Genomic DNA, 24,271 nt, shown 5'->3' with positions numbered 1-24,271 from the left:
AGGAAGGACTAATACTCCTGAGAGGCCTGGAGCAGCTCTGCTCTGGGACAGGCTGAGAGAGCTGGGCTGGATCAGCCTGGAGAAGGCTCCGCAAAGACCTTAGAGCAGCTCCAGTGCCTAAATGGGTTTTGAGGTTTGACATGTTAAAGATGAAGGCACTGATGGGATGATTGATGGCCAGGTATGAGGAGAGGGAGACCAGCTCTGGCAGAGGTAAGTGGGAGTCTTATGTGCTGGCCATGAGGAAGCTGGTCCCTGCATGTGATGCTGAGTTCTCTGGGCTGTGGTCACGTCTGTCACAACAACCGGATCTGGCAGAACCCAGAAGTACAGAACACATCCGTTTGTCACCAAGGCTGCACAGACACCATGAGCTCTGTCCCTGAGCCCCAGGAGCGTGGCACAGGGGCCGTCAGGATGTGCTCTTGTGTTTGTGCTCAAGCCTGAACACACCTGGGGATCCTTACAAATCCAGAGGATAATGCATGGAATGCTCATGGGCAAAGACATGCCAAGGATCCAGTGACCAGACTTGCTCAACGGGCTTGGAGAAGTTGTTTATTGATGGGAAAATATAACCAGGATCTGAAACAAATACCTCACCAGGTTAGTTTGGGGGAGTTTTCTTCTACCCTGCCTTTGCCATTGAATTGTCAGTATGTTTTGAAGGATTAAACATCATTCAGTTAAAACCAAAGCTACACACCTAAGAAAAATAAGACCCCAAATGAGGAATGGTGTTTGCCTAAAACTGCCTTTTTTTTTCCTTCTCACCTTTTTGCTTAGAGTAATGGAAATGTTGAATGTGAATGCAGAACAGGTCTCCAGTTTTGTGGCTGGGAGGATGAGCTGTGGAAGCAGCTGTGGGGCTGGAGGATGTAGATAAGTCACTGCCGTTACAGTGGTGTTCAGTTAACGGTCTCTACAGTTTCCATCTCAATCCTGTTAATGTGTCTGGCTGAGACAATTTGGGCTGTTCAGATGGAGGAGCTGTGTGGAGACCTCAGAGAAGCTCCAGTGTCTGAAGGGGCTACAAGGATGCTGGAGAGGGGCTCTGCATCAGGGACTGCAGTGACAGGACAAGGGGTGATGGGTTCAGATTGAAACAGGGGAGGTTCAGGTTGGAGATAAGGCAGAAGCTGTTCCCTGTGAGGGTGCTGAGGCGCTGGCACAGGGTGCCCAGAGAAGCTGTGGCTGCCCCATCCCTGGCAGTGCTCAAGGCCAGGTTGGACACAGGGGCTTGGAGCAGCTGCTCCAGTGGAAGGGGTCCCTGCCCTGGCAGGGGTTGGAGCTGGAGGAGCTTTGAGGTCCCTTCCAACACAAACCAGTCTGGGATTCTGGGATTCTGTCATCTGGGGTTCCTCCCCTGCAGAGCACAAGATGTGCTGTGCTCTTGGATCAGCCTCCCCCAAGTCAGTGCTGAGATGGGAATAGACTTCAGGATCCTTCCTGCTCCCACCACATCCTCTCCTGAGTCTCAGCCTCCTTGTGTCTCAGCCTCTCCTGAGTCTCAGCCTCCTCAGTGCAGCCCTTGCTGTACTGATGCTGGCAATCAAAGCAGTGAGAGCAGATCTCTCTCTTTGCATTACTTCTTTGTGAGCCCTGCTCAGCACTGCAGGATACAGGATCTGATATCTGCTCCTAGCAGGGTGTGTACCTGTGCCCTCAAAGGGTAAAAGCTGGTGTAAGTATTGTCAAATAATGAGTCACCCATGCTGGATGTTGGACGGTGACAGGCACTAGGGCTGCTGGGACGCTGCATCTGCAGCCCTTACCAGAAGAGAAATCAGGAAATAACACGGGAGCCCTTGAAAATAGAGCTTTGGTGCTCCGTATGACAGCAAATCTATGCTCCGGGAATCCAGGAGTCTGGCTACAGGTTGTCCCCAAGCCCTGCACGGACATTGCTGGGAGGTAAGAGCGAGGGTCTGTGAGCAGGGCCCATGTTTTCATGGTTCCTCTGCCCATGGGGAGGGCTGGATGTGGTGGTGTAACGTGGAGAGCGTGGTGCTCAGTGGGCACAGCAGGCAGGTTGTCAGGAAGAGCAGAGCTTGCTGTTTGTCCCACTGACCCTCAGTGTGTCCGGGTGTTTGTATGTGTTTCAAAGGTGTGTGCATTGTACCCAGCGCCAGCCTCAGTGCAGGGGTGCAGCTTGGCCTCTCTCCCATTGCTGTGCATTGGGTCCTGGAAGCTCCTTGCTTGGGATACTGTTCTGGAGCAGCAGGAGGTGGAGTACCACCTATCAGAGCTGCTGTTGTCCTTCCTGGTGCAGCCAACGTGTCCCTCCTTGTACCATGTGTACCACAGCGAGGGGTAGGGAGCAGACCCTGTCCCAAAGCCCATGAGGTCCTCATCCAGCCTGGAATGTGAATAGAGATGCATCCAGTCACATCAGCCATTGGCTGTGCATTGCACTTCCAAGTCCACTAAGGTAATATGTGTGGCACAGATGAGGACAGGAGGATGGCTCCTGGAAGAGATAACAGTGCTGCCTGTAAAATGAACCTTGCCACAGCTGCAGTTGTCCCTTTCTTGTTGTTCTGGATAGGGCCTGGATAAAGCCCCCAGATCCTCATGTCATGGAGACAGGCTGGGGTTTACCACCGGTGATGCGGAGGAGTGACTGTTACTCACCCTCCAAAAGAGAAGTAGAGCACAGAGCATCATCACTGCCCCATGGAGCTGAGTGAGCCCCTCTGACTCTCCTAGCCCAGCAGAGCCAGGAGGCTTCACCCTCCTCTGGTGAGAGGTTTCCAAGAGGCATAAGTGGGGTTTCTCAGGGGGTCCCAGCCCCACATTGCCCTGCCTGGGCTCTTGTGTTCACTGAGCACCAAGAGAACCAGTCCTGGAATGAAACCATCTCTTCCCCTCCTCAGATGTTCCTTTACTCTGAAAGCTGATGCTTCCCCGGCTGGTTTGAGTTCTTAGAAACACAGAGGGGCAGCGAGCGGCAGGATAGCTTCACACCATCTATCTTCACACATCATGGGGTGATGCCATGGTATGAGGAGGCACGGCAACCCAGGCAGGGCCATTGAGGACACAGGTTCCAATGGGTGGGCTGCCACCCCTCCAGACCCTGTGCTGCCAGGGATTTGCATGCTGAGTCCCACCATCCACAATTTCACTTGTCCAAGGAGCTGGTGAATGGAACCCTCTGAGCGTTTTTATCCATCCTCTGGTGTGGGGCTGCCCCACAGGATGGACAAGGCTTGCGAGGACTGTGTTGGCCAGAGGACATGGTGGAGACAGCAGTGGCCTGGGACAGGCCAGCTCAGCCCCATCCTTCCACAGCCCCCTTTGGTTTCTTCTCTGCAGGTGGCAGCAGGAGAAGACAAGCAGTCCCTGATGTGCTGATGGCCGATCATGTCTGGGGTGAGCAGGGCTGCCAGCACTGCCCCTGCCCACGTCAGGGTCATGTGTACCCCCAGAACACTGTGGGGTGGAGGAGGGCTCATGCCCAGTGCCCTTTGTCCCCAGCCAGGGCTGCAGATGGCCCCTGGGGCTGGCTCTGATGGCTGTGGGAGGTGGAGGGGTCCAGCTCTCATTGTCACCTGCTGATGCTGCCTCGTCCCTTCCAGAAGCATTGGCCCCCTGGAACACAGTGCGTCACCAAGCATGACCACACCAAGCCCAAGCCCCAGGAGCTGGCCTTCCACAAGGGTGACGTGGTCACCATCATTGCGACCGTGGAGGTAAGCCCAGTGGGTGCCCCAGGAACATGGAGGGGATGGGACCCATCATCCTACTGGGATCCCCTTTTCCTTCCCTTGCTCTGAGACCCTCTCGCCCTCAGGGCAAAGGCTGGTACCGCGCCAGACACAATGAGACGGGGCAGGAGGGGCTGATGGCAGCCAGCGCCCTGCGGCAACGTGGCCCCATCCGCGCCGACCCCAAGCTCAGCCTCATGCCGTGAGTACAGCTGGGGGATGGAGCAGCCTGGCAATGGAGAGGTTTGTTGGGGTTTAGAGACCCCAGCTGTGCCCAGCCAACTGGGATGGACCTCATGGGAACGGGCTTTATGTAATGGCATCTCCATAGCTTTGCTGGGGGCTCTGCTTTCCCTGTCTTGCTGCTGGTGTGCGGAAACCCCCCAGCACAGCCAGTCTCATGGTGTCCTCTCCCCAGTTGGTTCCATGGGAAGATCTCGGGGGTGGAGGCAGTGCAGGAGCTGCAGCCCCCTGAGGATGGGCTGTTCCTGGTGCGTGAGTCTGTGCGGCACCCGGGGGACTATGTGCTGTGTGTGAGCTTCGGCAGGGAGGTCATCCACTACCGCGTGGTGCACGAGGAGAACACGCTCAGCATCGACAGCCACCAGCACTTCTCCAACCTCATCGACATGATCGAGGTGAGACCCCCTTCACCACCAGCACCAAACCTCATGGGGTCACACACAGTGGGAGCAGGTCCCTGTCCTTTTCTTCCTGATGTGGGTTCTCCCCATCCCTGCTTATTCAGTGCTTCACTCAGCAGCCTCCACTCAGGACTTAGGGCATGTTTGAAACCAAAGATCCTGGCAGCCTCTGGACAGGGTCTGAACCCCAGTGAGGTGTTTTGCCACACCTCTGTCCCCTCCAAGCCCCCTCTCTCCTGCTGCTGCCTATCTCCTCACCAGGGCTCTTCATTCTCATATGCTTTCCTCATTTTGATGCAAATTCTGCTTTCAGGTAGGTCCTTCCCCTTTCAGCTCCTCTGGCCCCACTCTGTAACCACAGCTGCCATCGCTTCCGCTCCTTATCACTTCTGCAAACCACCTTCCACGGTGAGGGCTTTAACGCATTGGCTGCTGCCCAGCTCACTGGCAGCATCCTGGAGCACCCCGAGTCCATCGTGGTGTTCCCTGGCCATGTCCAGTGGGAGCAGGCCTGAGATGTGGGTGCCAGGGGAAACGTGTCCCCTTCTGGGTGGCAGTGATGGGGGGACCCATGGAGCATCCCCCAGCTCCACACCTCAAGCTTGGGGTAAGAGATGGCATCACTGCATTGCCTCCGTCATCCACCCCTCGGCAGTACTACATGAAGGAGCAAGGAGCCATCTGCACCAAGCTGGTGAAACCCAAGCCAAAAAGCGGGATGAAGTCAGCAGAGGAGGAGTTGGCCAAAGGTAGGGGATGAGGCAGAGGGTCTGGGTTTTGGGGACAAGGCAGCATGGTGGCCCCTGCTAACCTGCTCTTGTGCCCATGCCCAGCTGGCTGGTTGCTGAACCTGCAGCATCTCACGCTGGGAGACCGCATCGGGCAAGGCGAGTTTGGAGGTAGGTGAGACAATGGGGTTGGAGCTTCCCTCACCCCATGCTCCCCCAAATGGCACCCCCTAATGTCGTCACCCCATCCCCACGGCATGGGGGAGATCAGCCTGGCATGAGGGGAGTCAGGTGTGGGGCTGAGCCTGACCGCCCACATCCCCTCCCAGATGTGCTGCAGGGTGAGTACATGGGGCAGAAGGTGGCCGTGAAGAACATCAAGTGCGATGTGACTGCCCAGGCCTTCCTCACTGAAACTGCTGCCATGACGTGAGTCCCCCAGGGTTACAGCTCACCCTGCCTCGTGTCCCAGGTACGAGCAGGCACCCCCTTGACCCACATCCCTCCACTTCAGGAAGGTCCGGCACAAAAACCTGGTGTGTTTGCTTGGTGTCATCCTGCACAACGGCCTCTACATCGTGATGGAATTCATGAGCAAGGTGGGAGCCCCCAGCTGGTCCTCAGCCAGCAGGACCTGTTGCCACTCAGAGCTGGGGACAAAGTCCATGTTTAGCGGCTGGGTTGGATGGATGCTGGGCACTGCAGAGGCAGAGTGTCCAGGCAGCCCCAGGTTGGTCCTGACATGTTTGCCCTCCTCTATCAGGGCAACCTGGTGAACTTCTTGCGCACACGGGGCCGGGCGCTTGTCTCAGTCGAGCAGCTCCTCCTCTTTGCTCTGTAAGTCCAAGTCCCTCCCTTCGGGCTGGGAACTGATGCTCTGCATCCCCTGGGCATCCCCAAGGATCATGTGGTGACACTGTGCTCTGCCTCCTTTGCCCACCACAGGGACGTGGCTCAGGGCATGGACTATCTGGAGTCCAAGAGGCTGGTGCACAGGGACCTGGCTGCCCGCAACATCCTCATCTCTGAGGAGAATGTGGCCAAAGTGAGTGATTTCGGCTTGGCCAGGGTCAATCCTAAGGGTGCAGACGCCACTTTGCTGCCCGTCAAGTGGACAGCCCCAGAGGCCCTGAAACACAATGTGAGTGATGGTGGGGAGGTGTGAAGGGCACAGGGGGGTCCTCCCAAAGCAGCTCTGAGGTCCCTCTGCTCATCCTTGTCCTGCAGTGGCTTCTGGCACATTCAGCCCTGCACCTGCCCAAATCTGGGCTCTGTCCTGACCAGCCCTTGCCCTGGTGCATAGCAGGAATTGGGGCAGCTTCACAGGGATGTGGCAGGATCACCCCTGGGGCTGTGGGGAGCTGGGGGTGGCAGGGGCAGCCTCTGGCTCCTGTTCTGCCCTCAGGCTTCAGCCTCCCCTCCTGCTGCTGCTGCAGAAGTTCTCCTCCAAGTCAGACGTGTGGAGCTATGGAATCCTCCTGTGGGAAACCTTCTCTTTTGGCCGCACACCCTACCCCAAGCTGGTGAGTGCTGTGCCAGGGAATGCTGCAGGTCAATGGGATGGGGACATCCCAGTGTCCCCTGTCTGGGGCAAGGGGCAGGGGAGTCTCAGCTGCATTCTCCATCCTGCCAGAGCCTGAAGGAGGTGACGGAGCTGCTGGAGCAGGGGTACCGCATGGAGCCCCCCGAGGGCTGCCCCCACACTGTCTATGCCCTGATGAAGAGCTGCTGGGCACTGGAGCCGGGCAAGCGGCCGTCCTTCAAGAAGCTCACTGAGAAGCTGCAGAAGGAGCTGAAGCACCTGAAGGATGTTTAACCCCTGTCTCCTCCCAGGACCTGTGGTCAGAAGCCCCCTGGACTCACCAGGGTTGGGACTATCATCACAACATACATCCCATGGGGTGTGGGGTCCCTTCAAGCTGCCCATCCCAGTGACAGGGACAGGACAGAACGTCTCCACTCGCTGGAGGATGGAACCTGAACCCTGAGGCAGCCCCACTCCAGCCACCACATGCAACAGCTGAACCACATGGATTTGGGCTTTTTTGATTAAACCAAAGGAATTAATTCAACAGCTTTTTTCAGCCCCTGGGCTCAAATTAGGCCAGACCTTCTCTCGGGGCCTGGCAAAGGCTTGGAGGGATCCTCTTGCATCTCTTCTGCACCAACTCCTTGCACCAGCGCTCCCTGTGCTGGTGTGGGTGACTGTGGGTTCCCAGCACAGGGCTCCATGGTGCACAGTGAGGAGGAAGAGGAGGAGGAAGGAGGCCCTGGGGTGTTGCCCTGCATTGGGGCCCATGCGATGGGAGGTCTCCTGGCTGGGTGCAGGGTGCGCTGGGGCTCCCACCTCCCCAACACCCTTATGGGGCAGCATCCCAGTACGTCCCCAAGTGGTCTTGGGTGCAGCGAGCAGCACCTGAAGATGTTTCCACACCAATGCCTGTGGCTTCCCCTCCTAATGCCTTAATCCGTCCCTGATCCGCAGTGCCCCTGGGGCTGGTCCTGCTGACCTTGCAGGCACTGGCCCGGGCTGGAACCAGTGGCACAGTGGGGCACAGGTGGCCACAGCCACCACTCATGGCCTCCTTCTTCACGGCTGCCCTGAAGACCTTCAAGGGGGGTGAGGAGGAGCCACCCAAGGGGCCCCCCAAGGATGCCAAGGAGGCAGCTCTGCCCAGCGGCATGAACCGCGAGGAGTTTGAGGAGTACCAGCGACAGCTGTTGGAGGAGAAGTGAGGCTTTGGTGGGGCTGGGGGTCAATGGGGTCCCCCATGCACAGGGACTGGGGTCCCATCTGCAACATGGGCTGTCCCAGGGCAGCACAGGGACAGGGAAGCAGCCACGGCAAAGGACAGGAGCAGAGCACAGGAGGTCCCTGTGGGTGCTGGGGCTGGGGTTTAGTGCACTGTAGGTGACAAGGGTCATCCATGGGTGCCAGTGCCTTGATGTGGTGGGTGCCTTGTGCCAGCCCAGCACCCGTGGAGCTGAGGAACAAGAGGGGCCAGCACGGGATTGCATTAAGGTCCCATCACCTTGAGTCTGGGTGCTGTGGAGACCCAGTGACACAGCATCCAGGAGCTGAGCAAGCCCCTCCAAGGGGCACCTTCACTGAGCATCTCCACTAGGGCTGGAGGGGCAGGATGTGGCCCCTGCCCTCTGTACCCCATTACAACCCTCCTGTGGACCTTGGCATCTTCTCCATCCACCCCAATGAGGAAGGAGAAGCTTAAAGGTGAAAGCTTGAAGACAAAATGTTGCAAGAGTTGAAAGTGCTGGTTCGGTGCAGCTGGGGGAGCAGGGCGATGCTGGGGAGGGGGGTTCTGGTGGGGTGGGATGTGACAACGTGCACCCGCCGCTGCAGGATTGAGCGGGACAAGGCCTTTGCCCAGAGGAAGGCAGAGAGAGCCGCTGTCCGGATGCACCTGCGGGACAAGTACCACCTGGCCCAGGTAAGGACCAGCCCGTGGAGGGACCTCGAGGTCTTCCCATGGACCTTCCGGGACAGCCCCAGGCCGAGCGCCTGCCCAGGGAGGTGATTCCTGAAGAGGGCAGCAAACGGCTGCGTGTCTGCCCCGTGACCGGACAGTCCCAGTGTCCCCCAGCATTCCCAGTGCCCTCCCCCAGGAGACCTGTTCCCCCACACCCGCACCCACGGCCGGCGGTGGCCACGTCTACCCGCACCCAACACCCTGCCCTGCGCAGGACGAGCGGGACGACGCTCAGCTGCACGTGGCCGGCGGAGTGGTGGAGCTGCCACAGGAGCTGGCCTCCATGGTGCACAGTGAGGAGGATGAGGAGGAGGAGGATGGCAGCGCCGGAGCCTTCGCCTTCCTGAGCAAGCTGCGGGACGTGGACCTGCCGGTGCTGCGCGACCGGGCGCTGGGCAGAGTGGGTGAGGTGAAGGAGAAGTGTGCTGTGATGTGATGTTGCTGCCCACCCCAGCAGTGCTGGGCCAATGGGATGTGCGGGTTGTGGATGCCATCACCTGGGATGAGCATCCCAGTACTGGCACTGGAGGGCAGCTTCCTCCCCAGACCCATTCCCTGTTGCTTTTTTGTGTTGCTGGGATGCAGAATGCCTGGGTCCCCTCAGCCCCTCCCTGTTGTGCCCCTGGTCTGTGCCCCAGGATGGGTGTGGGGGCTCTCTGATGCTCTGTGACCCCCAGGAACCAGCACTGGGGCCTCACACACCATTTGTGGCTGCCCCATCCCTGGCAGTGTTCAAGGCCAGGTTGGACACAGGGGCTTGGAGCAGCTGCTCCAGTGGAAGGTGTCTCTGCCCATGGCAGGGGGGGTGGAACTGGGGGAGCTCTAAGGTCCCTTCAACCCAAACCAGGCTGGGATTCTGTGACCATTTGGCTCAATAAAGGCGGTGTTTTCTGGCACCACTCTGCTTTTCCTGCCTTACCCTTATCCACACAAACCCTACCCTGGGCTGGGGGGTATGTGTGGATTCAAAGACACCACTACAGTAGAGCTGCCCCACATGCCCCAGAGTCAGCAACCAGCCCACTACACTTGGCCCCAGATCCCTTCCTACTTTCTACAGTAGCCCCCAGGCAATGGAGCCAGTGGGACCAGATGACCCCACACCCTGGAGCATCCCTTGAGTTGAGGGGCAGCACCAGTGAGGGGAGGATGGTGGCAGCATTTATCTCCCCTTGAGCATCTGCCAGTGCAGGCAGTAACGTGGTCGGTTTAACTGGGTCCCTTTGGCCGGGTCCCTTTGACCATGGCTCCCTCTGGCTCTCACCTCTCTGGGGCCCTGCTGCCCGCTCGCAGGCGCTGCTGCAGCGCTGGCTCCGCCGCCGCTGCCCGGGAGCCTGCGGGCTGCTGGGATTCACTTAATACCTGCCTATTTTAGCGAGGTTTAATCTGCCTGAGCCCGAGGGCTCCGCTCGCACAACCCGTGCAAAAGGTACAGCCCCAGCGACACCTCTCGCTGGAGCCGGGGCCGGAGCCGGAGCCGGGGCCGGAGCCGGAGCCGGGGCCGGAGCCGCAGCCGTCGGGGGTGTCCCGCTGTGTCTGCATGAAAGCCTGGACGCGCTGAGCCGCCTCCGGGCTCCCCACGCCGGGGCCATCTGCTCCGGAAGGATCTGTGGGGATGGAGCAGCCCCGGGCTGCCCATGGCTGCTCAATGGGGCTGGGAGGGTGGGAGCTGTGCCATGGGGCTCATCGTTGTCACAAGAGCCGCAGGTCTCAGCCCCCGAAGCTGCGGGAGCTCCAGCAAGAGGGGTCCGTGGGTGCATGAGGTACTCAGTGTGTCCCCAGCATAGACATGAACTCCTCCAGGTACCAGCTGAGGGGCTGCTGGAGCATCCCAGGGCGTGTATGACATGGGCTTAACACCCAGGAACCTCTGCCAATGTCCTGCCATCCCCACCATTCCCACCATCCTCACCATTCCCACCATCCCACCATTCCCACCATCCCCACCATTCCCACCATCCTCACCATTCCCACCATCCTCACCATTCCCACCATTCCCACCATCCCCACCATTCCCACCATCCTCACCATTCCCACCATCCCCACCATTCCCACCATCCCCACCATTCCCACCATCCTCACCATTCCCACCATTCCCACCATCCCCACCATTCCCACCATCCCCACCATTCCCACCATCCTCACCATTCCCACCATCCCCACCATTCCCACCATCCCCACCATTCCCACCATCCCCACCATTCCCACCATCCCTGCTCTCCAGCCTTTCTTTAGCACCCACAAAATCTCCCAGTTTGGGCACAAAACCTCACAATTCACTTGCTCTGCATGGGATGGGGCCACCCCTGTCCCCAGCAATCCCCCAGCCAGCTCCATGATGGGTGGCAGCAGCACTGGCACCCAGCACTGTGACTCAACACCAAATGCCAGAGCTTCACAGGCTCCCCATGGTCCCCAGCCCACAGCAGGTTCCTCCATCCCTGACCCACACTGGGATCCCCCCCCACCCTGCCCCATCCCACCCTGACCCATCCCACCCTGACCCATCCCACCCTGACTCCCAGTGGGCTGCATCCCGGCGCCAGCTGGGATCCGGGTCAGGACCCTGCGGCAGGTCTCTGGATAATCGTCCTGTCCCCCCACGCTGCCACCTGCCTCCTGCCCAGCACCTTTTGGGTCACCCCTGCCCAAGGCCTCTTAATGAACTAAAAAGGTGACAAATCCCCGCTGGAGCTGGTGACGTGGGGCCAGTGCCCCCCAGGCCGCCCCCCGCCCGGCCCCGGCCCCTGTAAGCTGACGCAGCGTCTCTAAGCGTTAGCAGCTTTGCCTGTTAATAGGATTAGGGAGGTTTAAAACTGTCATTTGAGTGAACTAAACCCCCTGATACTCTGCATTGCACCTTCTTAACCAATTTGCCTTCAATTAGGGTAATTGGGAAACGAGCAAAGAAGTACAGCATTAATATTTTAAAGTGATGAAGTGATTACAGGCCTTGGGCGAGGAAGCAAATCAATTTGCTATCTGCTCCTGCAAGGCCATTAGAAACATTGGGCACCAGCAGCCTCCCCCTGCTGCCCCACCTGCACCTTCAGGTGGTCAGGGAGGGCTCCTAAGACCAGCACCTGGCACGGCAGCACCAACCAGGGCCATGGGGACACCCCAGAGGAGCCACCAGAGCAGAGGACTGGCGCTGGTTGCATTGAGGACACCAAGTCTAAGTGCCTGTTTGCATCTCCAGCCCCGTGAGTTGTACCAGTGCCTGTTTGCATCTCCAGCCCTGTGAGTTGTACTGGTGCCTGGGGATGTCCCCAGTCCCCCCAGAGGCAGCACCCCTGTTGCTGGTAGGGCACTGTATGGTACTGGGGTGTCACCGGTCCCCAAGGGCTGAGTCTGCCACCCCCCTGGTGTGGGGCCATGTCCCTGGGGTGGTGGCAATGCCACAGTCATAGAATCCCAGACTGGTTTGGCCTGGAAGGGACCTTAAAGCTCCTCCAGCCCCAACCCCTGCCATGGGCAGGGACCCCTTCCACTGCAGCAGCTGCTCCAAGCCCCTGTGTCCAACCTGGCCTTGAGCACTGCCAGGGATGGGGCAGCCACAGCTCCTCTGGGCACCCCCAATATCTCCAAGCTGTCTCCTGAGCGGTTGGACTGAGCAGGAGAAGCCCCATGACCCCAGTGGGATGGACACCGAGATGGCTGCCTACCCAAACCGGGGTGCAGAGGTGGCCATGGGGTCCCCCAGCATGGGGCCAGCAGCCACCGGTGCAGGTCAGCCAACGCCCCCGGGGTGACATTTGCCATCCCAAAGCAGAACCTTGGTGAGGAGGGGAAGGGAGAGGGATGGAGCTGAGGCAGCTTCTGCAGGCGGCAGGAGGAGGTTTGGGGAGGAAAACCCAAAGTGAGCAGGGAAAGAAAAGGGCAACCCCTTCCCCCCAGAGGGATGGGGCCAGCACCAAGGACCCCAGGGGCCCCCTCATGTATTCCCCATTTTCCCCCAGTGTTTCTGTCCCCCAGCCCAGCTGCCTCTGCTCCTCATCCCGATGTCAGGGCCCATGGGCAGCCCCCACAGCTGGACCCCACCGAATGTCTCCATGTCTGGTCCCTGTGCTCAGTCCCATGGCCAGGAATGGACAAGATGGGACCCTCACGCCTGGTCCCATGGGCAGTGCCCAGTGCCTGCTCCCCATGGCTGGTCCCCACACTCAGTTCCCCTGCCTGATCCCTACCCTTGCTCCCCATGACTGCTGTCTGTACCAGGTCCCCATGGCTGTTCAGGCTTCAGTCCCTACACCTGGTTCCCCATACCCAGACCCCACAGCAGGTCCCCAGCCTCCATAACCCCCTCCCCACACTCAGTCCTCATAGCTGCACCCCATGCCCAGTGCCCATCCCTGTCCCCATATACCCCATGCCTATGGCTCCCAATTCTCCATCCCCATCCCAGGACCACGCCGCTGCATCCCCATCCCACCAGGGCTTGAGGAGCTCCATCCACTGCTGGAGGAGATCCTCCTCCCTCCCCCCTCCCATCTCCTGGCCTTTCTTCCCTGCTCCCCCTGTCTCTAATTCTTCCTCCTGGCTGTAATGAGGGGATTACACAGCAAACTCCAGCAGGACGTCTTTGTGGGGAGACAATCCGAGTGGGGAAGGCAGTTCGGGGCTTTGTCCTCCACCGCCCCCCGGACCCGCGCTGGGGGGGGACATTTAGAGCAATTACTTGTCCAGAAAGTAACTGTCAATCATTCTTAAAGGGGAAGGCCTCCAATTAATAACCTCGTCTTAATCCCTTGGACTCATTTCCAATCTGCGGTGCCTTGGTGACATCTGCAACACTAAATAAAGATTCTCCCGAGCCTTAGCGCTGCGGTTCTGTGACAAATAAGAAGACTAAGAGGCAACTTTGGCTGCCAAAGCTGCGGGATCGGCGCGCTTGAGCCGCTTGTTTGGTTCCCAGGAGGGACCAGCAAAGTTAAATACTCCTGGAAAAGCCGAGTTGGGCCCAGCAGGTAACACCTTTTATTGTGATTCGGGAGGAAGAGCCCTGGGGAGAGGCTGAGAACGGGACCAGGTGTCCCTGGGGTGTCCCTGGGGTGTCCCCAGGGCTGGGGCCCTTCCTTGGGGCTCGGGAGCAGGTGCTGGTTCCCATCAGCATCCCTCGTACCCCAGTGCAGGAGGGCAGGAGCTGCCCTTGCTCCCCAGCATCCTCAGCAAGCCCAATGCTGGCACCCAGATGGGTCTCGGAAGGGAGAACCTGGGATCCCCTAGAGCCAGGGCTGTCCCCTCCATGTCCCTGCTGCTCGGGAGGCCGCTTGTCCCCACTGATGCTCTGCTGTTGCTGGCTAAGGGGAAATCATCTTTGTACCACCTCAGCCAGCGTTCGATGCTGCTCCCATTGCTTTTCTGGGTGCCCTCAGTAAGAGGGAATCCCATCCCAGCCGGCAGCTGCTGTGGGAAAGCCACAGGTCAAGGCATGAAGTAGATGGGGACGAACCCTCTCGAGGCTCTGGGTCCTTTTGCTTCCAGTGCAGTTGTAAAGCTCAAGGGCACAAACCCCAAAACTGCCACGAGGATGATGCAGGATAATGTCCGTTGGGAGCTGGGGGGGGGGGGTTGGGGCTGTCTTCACTGCACCCAGATTGAGGCAGCGATCCCAAGCGGTGCAGGCTCAAGGATCCGAGGAACGGGAGCCATGGGGTGGCTGGTGCCAATGGGGTCCCCTCTGTGGCCAGGGATATCCATGGCCATGGCCAGGCAGTGCAGTGGGAGGGGGCCTGGCCCTGCGAGGCTGTTTTGCTTTCTTCACATCATTCCCACTCCCATTCCAGGCCTTCCTCAGCTTCCTGGTGGGATTTGAACTTCCTTTGCTTCCTGATGGGGTCAGGGTGGGGGGACACTGACCCCTCCTCCCACAAGCCCCATTCTGTCCCAGCCCCCCCATCCTGTGTCACCCAGCACAACCAGCACCGATTGCACCCATTCCCATTGCCCCAGTACCCCCATTGCCCTGGCGGGCCATGGTGGGGTGCTAGGACCCAGAGGGGGTCTGTGCCCCAGGTGGGGGCTCAGGGGGCTCTGGGTGCTCAGCCCCTTCCTTTCTTCTTTCAGGTGCGGAGCTGCTCAAATGAGAAGCGGGTGAGTGAGGAGGGGGTGGCGGGGGGGGGGGACCCCAAACACTCCCCATGTCCCTGACCAGGACACACCATGACACTTGCACAGTGTCCCCTGCCTCTGCAGCACCCCCATACCCAGAGCACACCAGAGTCAGCACCCACCCCCCCCCCATGGATCCACCCCACGTGCTGGATCCCCAGGGAATACTGCAGGAAGATTTCCAGTGCCTGATGGAAACTCAAGGATGGAACATGGCAAGGGTTGAACCTGCTGGTATCATGTAGGAAAAGGTTCTTAGCCCAGGGGGACTGCACTAGGTGCTCCAGCCATGTCTGGGGACCACCACTGGGTCCTCCAAAGGCTTGGGGCTGGACTAATAATCCATAAGGAAGAGGCTGGGGGAGAGGAACTGGGCTGGAAGGATGGAGCTGACCCAGGCTCAGTCTCCTCCACACCAGGGCAGGTGAGCTCCTGTGGATGGTGCTTTCATAAAACCCTCTACTTGAGGTGCAATTTGGCTTCAGGGCACATTGGCCTGGTGGGATCTGAGAGTGGAGCCAAGCATGGGGTGCTCTGGACACCATCCCCAGGACCCTGTGTCAATCCCAGAGATAGTGCTGCAGCAGAAGAGAAGATCACACCTTTGCATAACCCATCCATTATCCATCCATCCATCCATCATCCATCCCTCCATCCATCCATCCATCCATCCATCATCCATCCCTCCATCCATCCATCCATCCATCCATCCATCCATCATCCATCCCTCCATCCATCCATCCATCATCCATCCATCCATCCATCCATCCATCCACCCCCTTGTCCAGCCGCCCCTGACCTGGAGCTTCATGTGGGAGCCGCTGTCCCCACACTCTGGATAACCCCCAGTCCCCCCACAGGCACCACCATGTTCCTGAATAAGTGTGAGGGGGACCCCGAGGCCGCCCCCCCCGGCTGCCGCTGCCGAGGAGGAGGAGGAGCAGCCCAAGAAGAAGCACCGTCGGAACCGCACCACGTTCACCACGTACCAGCTGCACGAGCTGGAGCGCGCCTTCGAGAAGTCCCATTACCCTGACGTGTACAGCCGCGAGGAGCTCGCCATGAAGGTCAACCTGCCCGAGGTCCGCGTGCAGGTAGGGCCAGGGGCACCCAACACTGCAGAGCTTTGCTCTGCGCCCAGCTCCGTGCCTCAGTTTCCCCATTGCACCAGGGCAAGGGTGACTCCTCTGCAGGCCTGGCTGCTCCTGCCCAGAGAAGGGGTTCAATGGCTGAGCCTGGCTCTCTAGCCCGAGTGCCAGAGGCTCCGTTTGGGCAGGGAGATGGGGCTTAGACCCTGTTTTCCTTTGCTGGTGGTGGCTGCTCCCATCCCTGCACCTGATCCAGCAGGGAAGCATCCAAGCCTTAACTGCTCATGACCACTTCCATTGGGAAAAGCACAAGCTTCTGGTGGATTTGAGGGTTTCAGGGTTGTCAGAGCAGAATGGTTTCAGGAGGGCTCAGGAAATTTTTGCTCCCTGAGGAAGAGCCTGGGGTCCCACTGGGATGCTCCCAATTGTCCCTGGGTTAAGGTCCCCCCTGAGCCTTCCCTTCTCCACTCTAAACCCCCCCAGGTTCTTCAGCTGTTCCCCATCACACTTGTGCTCCAGACCCTGCACCAGCTCCATTGCCCTTCTCTGGACACAAAGTTTGCACCAGCGCAGCCCAGTGTCCACCAGCAACTGTGACTGGTCCCTGGAGCTCACCCACTCTGCTCCACCATCACAGTTTGGCTTCTAGAAGCTTTTGCCTGGGGGCTTCTGAAGGCCAGATGATGTTAGACTGACTGACCGGTACCCAGGATGGGCACCCCACACTGGCCGTCCCACTCCATGAGGGACACACCATATGGGAGACAGCCCAGTGGTGCACGGTGGGGCTCACACTGGCTCTCACCTCACAGGTCTGGTTCCAGAACCGACGAGCCAAGTGGAGGCGGCAGGAGAAGATGGAGGCCAACTCCATGAAGCTCCACGACACCCCCATGCTGTCCTTCAACCGGCCCCCCATGACCCCCAACGTGGGGCCCATGAGCAACTCCCTCCCACTGGACCCATGGCTGACGTCCCCCATCTCCAGTGCCACCACTGTCCACAGCATCCCCGGCTTCATGGGAGCCCCCCAGGCCCTGCAGCCCCCCTATGGGGGTCACTCCTTCCTCAGCACCCCACCGCCCATGGCGCAGGGCATGCAGCCCATGGCCCCCGCGCCCTACCAGTGTGGCACCACCTTTGTGGACAAGTACCCGCTGGAGGAGGTGGACCAGAGGAGCTCCAGCATCGCCTCGCTCCGCATGAAAGCCAAGGAGCACATTCAGACCATTGACAAGACCTGGCAGCCCATTTGATGAATGCTTCCCTCCGGCTCCTCATCCCCACCCCGGCACCGGCTCAGCCCCCGGGCAGACAAGGAGGGTGATGGTGGGACCATTGGGATCAGCAGGACCAGCGCAGGACAGGGATGCTGGGCTGCATCTCCCCCCCGCTGAGCCAGCACTGCTACTGCCAGGGGAGCAAGTGGGGGGCTGGTGGGACCCCCTGGTTTAGGGGCACCCTGGCAGCCTTGCCAAGGCATTGACCTGGCCTGAGGATATGGTCAAGCCTCGGGGGTCCCAGTTGGACATCTCCTTGTCCCTCCCTTTTCCCGTCTCCTTATTATTAACATGTTTTTTTAATGCTGCAGATTTGAACAGAACAGGTACAAAGGTTCAGGTTTAGGGAGTATTTGGGGGGATTCTTTTTTAGCCGCATCGGGGACTGCTCGTTGTGCTGGTAGATGAGGAGATGGTTGTATCGTGAGTAAAGAGAGAAGCTCAACGGCAGCCGCCTTGGCTGTGCTGCTCATTAGTGTGCTGAGAGCTCCGGGGGGCATGCGGGAGCATCACTCAGGACACCCCTTGCCCTTGGGTCGGGTTCGGATCCAGGCACTGGTGACTTGCTGTGGGCTGTGCCTGTGCTCTCATCAAGGGCATACGCTCACCCCCCCTTTGTCCAACTGCCCTCACTGCTCCCCTGTGGCACTGACCTGGCCACATGCTGGCATCACAAACCCACCCCATGCACTGGGTGGCAGCGGGACCCCTACTTGGACCCTGGGGACCTCATGGCAGCTGTGGGGGGGTGAAGAGGTGTCCCGGGGGTTCCCAGCATGGCTCTGCAGCCCCAGGGTACCCAGCCGCCTGGCACCAGGGCTCAGTGACACCATCATAGAGGGACATGCAGAGGAGACCTTCCCCTTGAGCAGAGATGGATGAACCTGCGGTGGCTTTGGGTGCTGAAGCTGGTGGGATGGGGGCTCAGCCCCGGGCCAGTGGGAGCCCCAGGTCCTTGGGGATCCCTAGAGAAGAGGAACAAGCACCAAATGACCTTCCTCCCACCAATACAAGACGTTTCCCCAGCCTGACCACAGCCACAACCCAGGGGGTGCTGGGACCGGGTGTGGAGATGCTGCCCGATCCCCACCATGTCCCCGCCACCCCAGGGGGGTCTGCCCCGCACCAGCCCCCATGCAGCGTGCCCAGGGTCAGGCTGGGATGCCACTGGGCCAGGCGAGGCGCTGACCCCAGCGAGACCCTGCTCCTTGTGTGCCTCCCGTCCCCCGGCTGCTGCTGCCCGGCTGCTTCGTTAGTGACAATTAAACCTCCAACGAGCCATTAAACGCATAATCGATGCTCTCCCGGCTCCGCAGCCCAGCTAATGGGGCAGGGCTGGGGCAAAGCAGCCGCGCTGCGGCCGGGACATAATGAACTAAGGGCAGTGGAAGTAATGGGGTTTGATCCGGGGGAAGGGACGCGCTCAATGGGGCTGCACGTTTCACATGACATCAGTGCCGAGGCTGGCGCCAGCGCGGGGCTCCCCCCGGCTCCCCAGCGCCAACAAAGGCCTCGGCCTTGGGGGCTCAGCGCTCCCCACCCGGTCAAGGGGCACTGATGGGGCTGAGGCTGCTCCTGCCCCACTTCCCCCCGGCCACTGCCACCAAAGCATCTCCCTGGCTTGGGATGCGATGGGTGTGTGGTGGGGCAAGGGCAGGGGGGCATCCGCGGTGGGGCCCTCATGGGGGGGGTCGGGGACCTTCCCTCCCTCGGGCATTTAATGCAGGAACAGGCAAGAGTTCTGATCCAAACCAATGGCACTTCACTGCAGGACAGCCCAGAGCACCAGCCCTGCTCCTCTTCACTGCTGTTTTCCCCACTTGAGACACAGTTTGGGGAAAACCCAAGCAAAAAGGCATTTTTTACCCCCCTGCCAGATCCCAATCCCATCTGAAATCACTAACTGCCGCTCCTGCACCACAGCTTGTACTGGGAGGACTGGGGCGTTCTCCCAGCCCCTCGTGGCAGAGCAGGAGCCCTCCCACTCCCACCCTCTTTAATCCCCTCCCGCAGGATTTGTCCCTTAATCTGCTTATTTCTCTCTATTTCTTCCAGCCCTGGATGAAGCCAACCCTGCCCCACTGCTGAGCCGTGGGCTCCAGGCACTCTGCCCCCGCACACTTGGGGCTGGCACTGCCCAGGGACATGGCTGCAGGTGCTGCAGGACATGGTCAGGCACTGACCACCAGCTGCGGAGAGGATGAGGCAGCAAACTGAGCACCCAGAGCTCCATAGGGCTGCTCACAGGTCCCCCAGCTGCAGGCCCTGGCACCCATGAGTGGCATGGGACAAGTGGACATGAGGAAGACACCTCCCTTGTCCTATGGAGCCAGGCTGAGAGAGCTGGGCTGGGGCAGCCTGGACAAGAGAAGGCTCCTTAAGGGGAGACCTGAGAGCAGCTCCAGTGCCTAAAGGGGCTGCAGGAAACCTGGAGAGGGGCTTGGGACAAGGGCCTGTAGGGACAGGACAAGGGGAATGGCTTGAACCTGCCCGAGGGGAGACTGAGCTGAGCTCTTAGGCAGAAGCTCTTCCCTGTGAGGGTGCTGAGGCACTGGCACAGGGTGCCCAGAGAAGCTGTGGCTGCCCCATCCCTGGCAGTGCTCAAGGCCAGGTTGGACACAGGGGCTTGGAGCAGCTGCTCCAGTGGAAGGGGTCCCTGCCCTGGCAGGGGTTGGAGCTGGAGGAGCTTTAAGGTCCCTTCCAACCCAAACCATTCCATGATATAACTCCTCCATAGGCACTGTAGCCCCAGAAGGTCCAGAGCTGGGGTGCAACATAGCAGTCAATGTCCTGTGGGAGCCACCCCATTCCTGATGGGACAAGTCATGCCCCACAGAGTCCAGCCTGGTGACCCTGTCTCAGGACCCACCTGCACCGGGGTTGCTGCTCCTCTCCACCTGGACTCGCACCCACGGGGACACGGTGAAGGTGTCCCCACAGGTCACGCAGCAGATGAACCCCTTGGAATGGCCCCATGGCACAGCCGTGTCCATCACCAGCTCCGGGGCTGTGGCTCCAGGCACCCACAGGACAGGAGGTGACCGGCACTGGGGCTCCCTCTGACCCATCCTCCACCATTGCCAGGTCAGGCCCTCACCTCCTGCCTCCCACAGAACCACTGGTACGTGAGCCCTGGCAGCTCAGGGACACACATGTCCCCTCTGCCACCACCTGCGGCTCCGGCTGCTCCACAGTGCAGATTGTGTCCTGGACTGGGAGAGAGCAGCCTGGGCTGGCTGAGACCCTCCTGCACCAGCTTGTGTGGTCCTGTTCCATCCCAGCCCACCACAGCCTGTCCCCTTCCATCCCACCCCATCCAACTGCACCCTGTCCCATCCCACCCCTCAGTCCTGTCCCATCCCACCCCTCAGTCCTGTCCCATCCCACCCCTCAGTCCTGTCCCAGCCTTCTCATCTCTGTCTCACTCAGTGCCACCCACCCCACCTTATCCTCTTCCATCCCATCCCACTCTGCTCTGCTCCACTCCACCCATCTTGTCACATACTATCCTGCCCTATCCCATTCTGTTCTGTCCCTTCCCATCCCATCCCTTCTTGTCCTGTCACAGCATGACCCCCGATCCTGTCCTATCTCACCCTACTGCATCCATGCATCCTATCCCTTCTTCTCCCATCACATCCTACTACTCCTCCTATCCCATCACATCCCATCTACTGCATCCATTCCAGGCCCAGGCCACCCCACCCTGGGCACTGCTGCCCAGAGCAAGCCCACCAGCAGGAAGCACTCACCCCCCCCTGCTTTCCTGCTGCTGGTGCCCTCTCCAGGCCCCGTCCCTACAGCACTGCTGAGGACATGTCAGACCTGCATGTGCCCCATCCTCTCCAAGCAGCCCAGCAGGTCCTGCAGGGTGCAGCTGTGCTCAGCTGCAGGAGTCCCTGTGTGGGGCTGCCATGGGGCTGCCATGGGGCTGCCACGGGGCTCCAGCACCTTCAGTGAGCACATCTCCAGCTCCTCCTCACTGCAAGGTGCCCGCAGTGCTCAGCACCGCAGCCCAGCTCCCCCTGCCCCAGCTGCAGCACCATGGAGGGAGCAGGGGCCTGGCTCAGCCCATGGTGCTGCCACCTGGGGACGTCCCCTCTGCCCCCACCTGCACCCCAAGCGTTCCTCCAGTGCCACCACCTCGGCCAACCTGTGCCAGCCGCAGCCGGTGATGTCCAGGAGCTGGCAGAGCCAGGCCAGCACCTCCCACCCAGCGAGCTGATGGGTGAGCTCCAGTCCCCATCACAACCTGCCCCTGCGGAGGGAGCACAGTGACCAGTGATGATGGGGGAGGATGAGCTCCTGCACCCCTGCAGACACCACCACAGAGCCTGTGGGTCAGGAGGGAGAGCACCAGCACAAACTGGCATCCAGACACCTCCCTGCAGGAGCCTCTCCAGAGAGGAGCTGGGATCTGGCTGCCAGCAGCCAGCTGGGAACTGGACAGAGGGCAATGGCAGAGACCCTGTGAGGCACCAGCGGCCCCCTCAGCACCACCAGGCTCCTGGGGGGTGGCTCCAGAGCCAGCCTGAGCCCTGCTGGGCCACCACAACGCACATGGGGGGGTTAGGGAAGGGTACAGGGGGGTCCTGGGACACACCTCGGGTCCCCTTGACCCTCGTAAAGGCTTTGGCAGTGAGGGGAGCATAGCACAAAGCAGGGGCAGCACCCAGGGACCAGCACCCTCCTCCCCCCAACCCATGCAGAACAAGGCACCCCAGGGGCTGGCTGCCACCAGGGGCTGGCTGCCACCAGGGGCTCCCAGGCAGAGAAGGCCTCGGTGTCCATGGCACTGCCCCACAGGTGGCAGTGGGACAGGACGGGGCACTCACGGCTGGACACAGCCCCAGCAGCTCCCAGCACTGAGCCTGCACAGAGGAAACAAGGGTTCAACCCCTCCAGCCCCCCCGCGCTGCAGCAGCAGCACTTCTGCTTCCTCCTGTGCCCCAGGAGCACGACACAGCCCCGGCACCAGCTCAGCCCTGCCCACGGCAGCACCAGGGTTCAAGTAACCTCTGGAGATCACCCAGAGCAATCACTGCCAGGGCAGGGCCCCCAGAACAACTCACACAGCAATACTGGCCATGGCTCCTCATCCTGTCACTGGGCACCACTGAGAAGGGTCAGGTCCCATTCACCTGGCAAACACCTTTGAGCTATTGATCTGCATTGACAAGATCCCCTCTCAGCCTGCTCTTCTCTGACCAAAGAGGCCCAGCTCCCACAGTCTCTCCTCATCTGAGATGCTCCAGATTCCTGAGCATCCCTGTGGCCTCTGCTGGATCCTCTCCAGCTGCTTGTCTCTCACCCCAGGGAGCCCAGCACTGGACACAGTGCTCCAGATGTGGCCTCACCAGGGTTAGCAGAGAAGAAATCACCTCCCTTGACCTGCTGCCACACTCCTCGCAGGGCACCCCAGGATACTCTTGTCCCTCCTGGCCATGAGCTCATGACTGGCTCATGGTCAACTTATCACCCACCAGCACTCCCAGGTCCTTCTCAGCTGACTGCTCACCAGTAGCTAGGAGGACCTTGAAGGTGGCTGTTTTGTCCCCACAGCCCGACCTGAGGCCAGGCAGGAGCTGCTGGGCAGTGAGTCTGGGTCAGAGACAACCCAAGGTGACACAGTGCTACCAGCAGAGCCAGTCCCCACCCCAAACCCACCCCATGCTCTGGTGCAGGATCCTTCCAGCGCAGGGCCCTTCTATCAGCACAAACCCCAGCTTCTGTTTCACCAAATACACCAAAACCGTGTGGCTTGTGCTGCCTCAGCCCCTCACAGCCCCCAGCATGAGGTGGGGCCTGCACTGAGCTTGCAGATGGCCTGGAATGGCCACTGCCCCATCCCAGGCACCAGTCTCACCAGAGGTTTATTACTCATTTACAGCAAGAGCAGCCCCAGAACAGCAGCTGGGCTCGGGGCAGCCGCAGGCACCTACAGCTTCTTGCCCTTTTTCAGCCTGTTTTGGTGCCACGTGTTGTACTTCCGCAGGCGCCTCCAGTATTCGATGGAGTTGGGATCCAGCTCCTCCAGCTTCTTGGGAGGCCCAAGGTGGATCTTAAAGAGCCTGTGGGCAAACAGAGGATGAGGCTAAAGGAGGGAGGGCGAATGGACGGGCGGGGGATGGAGCGATGGGAAGGTGTGACTGGGCCATGCAGATCCGCACCCTCCACAGGCACAGTGCCCCCTGCTCCAGCCCTCAGCGGGGGCTCCGGAGCAGCTCCGTGTCCCTGCCGCCTGGCTGTGCCTCTGGGATGCAGCAAGGGCAGCAGCAGCACCTACCAGTCCGGGTACTCGGAGTCAGGCTTCAGGGCCACCTCGGGGCCCTCCTTGAAGTAATTGACGCCCATGGCGTAGGCGCTGAGCATGGCAGGGTCGGTGCACACGGCCGGCGGCTTCAGCCCCTCCTTCGGCACACTCTTGCCCTTCACCTTCACAGCTGCGGGACAAGAGCACGGTCAGAGCGGGGACGGGGGGAGCAGGAGCTCAGCCTGGGCAAGGGACGGGGCGAGAGCCCGGCCCCGGCGGGGGCAGCAGCACCGGGGCGGGGAGGACAGTGGGGGACGGGAGGCACAGGCGAGAGGAGAGCGCTGAGGCCGGACACGGGCTGAAAGGGTCGGGGCCGGCTCGGGACAGGGACAGGGACCGGGGCTGGCTCGGGACAGGGACAGGCCCGGGGCTGGCTCGGGACAGGGACAGGGGCCGGGGCTGGCTCGGGACAGGGACAGGGACATGGCCGGGGCTGGCTCGGGACAGGGACAGGGGCCGGGGCTGGCTCGGGACAGGGACAGGACCCGGGGCTGGCTCGGGACAGGGACAGGGACATGGCCGGGGCCGGCTCGGGACAGGGACATGGCCGGGATCGGCTCGGGTCAGGCCCGGGGCTCACCCGGTTTCTTGGCGTAGCCACGGGCCGGGCCCCGCAGCACCCCCCGCACCGCCCCCAGCAGCAGCTGCGCCCGGGCCGCCATGTTGGGGCGCGCGCGCGGCCCGCTGGGAGGGGCGGAGCCGGGATAGGCCGAACCCCCGGAAGGGGCGGGGCCCACCGGGAGGGGCGGGGCAGCGCATGCGCAGCTGGGAGCCCGTCCGTGCCCTGGAGGAGGTGGTTGCGGTCGGTGTGGGTTGGACCGGCCCTGGCCTCGGTTCCGGTTCCTTCCCTTCCCGTGGGTCCCGCCCCGCGCCATGGACCCTGCCGGGACCCCTCGGGGGGCCGTGAGC

The 24,271-nt window shown here is 60.7% G+C and overlaps 4 protein-coding genes across 5 annotated transcripts; 3 read left to right on the top strand and 1 right to left on the bottom strand.

Moving 5' to 3' along the window:
- The first annotated feature begins 354 nt into the window (after positions 1-354).
- Positions 355-7,116, top strand: MATK (megakaryocyte-associated tyrosine kinase). 2 transcript variants are annotated; one of them, XM_034070840.1, is made up of 13 exons: positions 355-606; positions 3,319-3,375; positions 3,582-3,695; positions 3,797-3,912; positions 4,129-4,348; positions 5,010-5,103; positions 5,188-5,253; positions 5,412-5,511; positions 5,597-5,681; positions 5,846-5,919; positions 6,028-6,127; positions 6,519-6,605; positions 6,716-7,116. In XM_034070840.1, the coding sequence occupies exons 2-13, from the start codon at positions 3,367-3,369 to the stop codon at positions 6,896-6,898; spliced, it is 1,248 nt and encodes a 415-aa protein (XP_033926731.1). In that variant the 5' UTR covers positions 355-606; positions 3,319-3,366; the 3' UTR covers positions 6,899-7,116. The 2 variants fall into 2 exon arrangements, with proteins under 2 accessions (XP_033926731.1, XP_005140648.2); XM_005140591.3 differs by having other exon boundaries at positions 6,028-6,223.
- Positions 7,117-7,659: 543 nt separating this feature from the next.
- On the top strand, positions 7,660-9,006 carry LOC101877254 (complexin-3-like). The gene is made up of 3 exons (XM_005140590.3): positions 7,660-7,814; positions 8,444-8,531; positions 8,785-9,006. The coding sequence occupies exons 1-3, from the start codon at positions 7,660-7,662 to the stop codon at positions 9,004-9,006; spliced, it is 465 nt and encodes a 154-aa protein (XP_005140647.2).
- Positions 9,007-15,549: 6,543 nt separating this feature from the next.
- RAX2 (retina and anterior neural fold homeobox 2) lies at positions 15,550-17,025 on the top strand. The gene is given in 3 exon segments (XM_034070890.1): positions 15,550-15,575; positions 15,577-15,775; positions 16,582-17,025. Coding segments are annotated over 3 exon segments (669 nt in total).
- A 5,835-nt stretch (positions 17,026-22,860) lies between these two features.
- On the bottom strand, positions 22,861-24,074 carry MRPL54 (mitochondrial ribosomal protein L54). Its single transcript, XM_034070887.1, has 3 exons — positions 23,943-24,074; positions 23,336-23,492; positions 22,861-23,120 (listed from the first exon to the last, which is right to left on the bottom strand). Exons 1-3 carry the CDS (start codon positions 24,022-24,024, stop codon positions 22,988-22,990), a joined length of 372 nt encoding a protein of 123 aa, XP_033926778.1. The 5' UTR covers positions 24,025-24,074; the 3' UTR covers positions 22,861-22,987.
- Between the last annotated feature and the right edge of the window lie 197 nt (positions 24,075-24,271).

This window comes from Melopsittacus undulatus, chromosome 19, assembly GCF_012275295.1.
Source record: "Melopsittacus undulatus isolate bMelUnd1 chromosome 19, bMelUnd1.mat.Z, whole genome shotgun sequence".
Classification (NCBI taxonomy): domain Eukaryota; kingdom Metazoa; phylum Chordata; class Aves; order Psittaciformes; family Psittaculidae; genus Melopsittacus; species Melopsittacus undulatus.
The sequence above is the reverse complement of the archived record's forward strand: the minus strand, read 5'-3'. Positions and strand labels throughout refer to the sequence as shown.

Coding starts and splice junctions, on each gene's coding strand:
- MATK (XM_005140591.3), top strand. Junction 3,913..4,128: donor CCCAAGCTCAGCCTCATGCC/GTGAGTACAGCT, acceptor TCCTCTCCCCAG/TTGGTTCCATGGGAAGATCT. Junction 6,224..6,518: donor CAGAGGCCCTGAAACACAAT/GTGAGTGATGGT, acceptor CTGCTGCTGCAG/AAGTTCTCCTCCAAGTCAGA.
- LOC101877254 (XM_005140590.3), top strand. CDS start 7,660: ATGGCCTCCTTCTTCACGGCTGCCCTGAAGACCTTCAAGGGGGGTGAG. Junction 7,815..8,443: donor CGACAGCTGTTGGAGGAGAA/GTGAGGCTTTGG, acceptor CCGCCGCTGCAG/GATTGAGCGGGACAAGGCCT. Junction 8,532..8,784: donor ACAAGTACCACCTGGCCCAG/GTAAGGACCAGC, acceptor TGCCCTGCGCAG/GACGAGCGGGACGACGCTCA.
- MRPL54 (XM_034070887.1), bottom strand. CDS start 24,024: ATGGCGGCCCGGGCGCAGCTGCTGCTGGGGGCGGTGCGGGGGGTGCTG. Junction 23,493..23,942: donor TGGCTACGCCAAGAAACCGG/GTGAGCCCCGGG, acceptor CTTGTCCCGCAG/CTGTGAAGGTGAAGGGCAAG. Junction 23,121..23,335: donor GACTCCGAGTACCCGGACTG/GTAGGTGCTGCT, acceptor GTTTGCCCACAG/GCTCTTTAAGATCCACCTTG.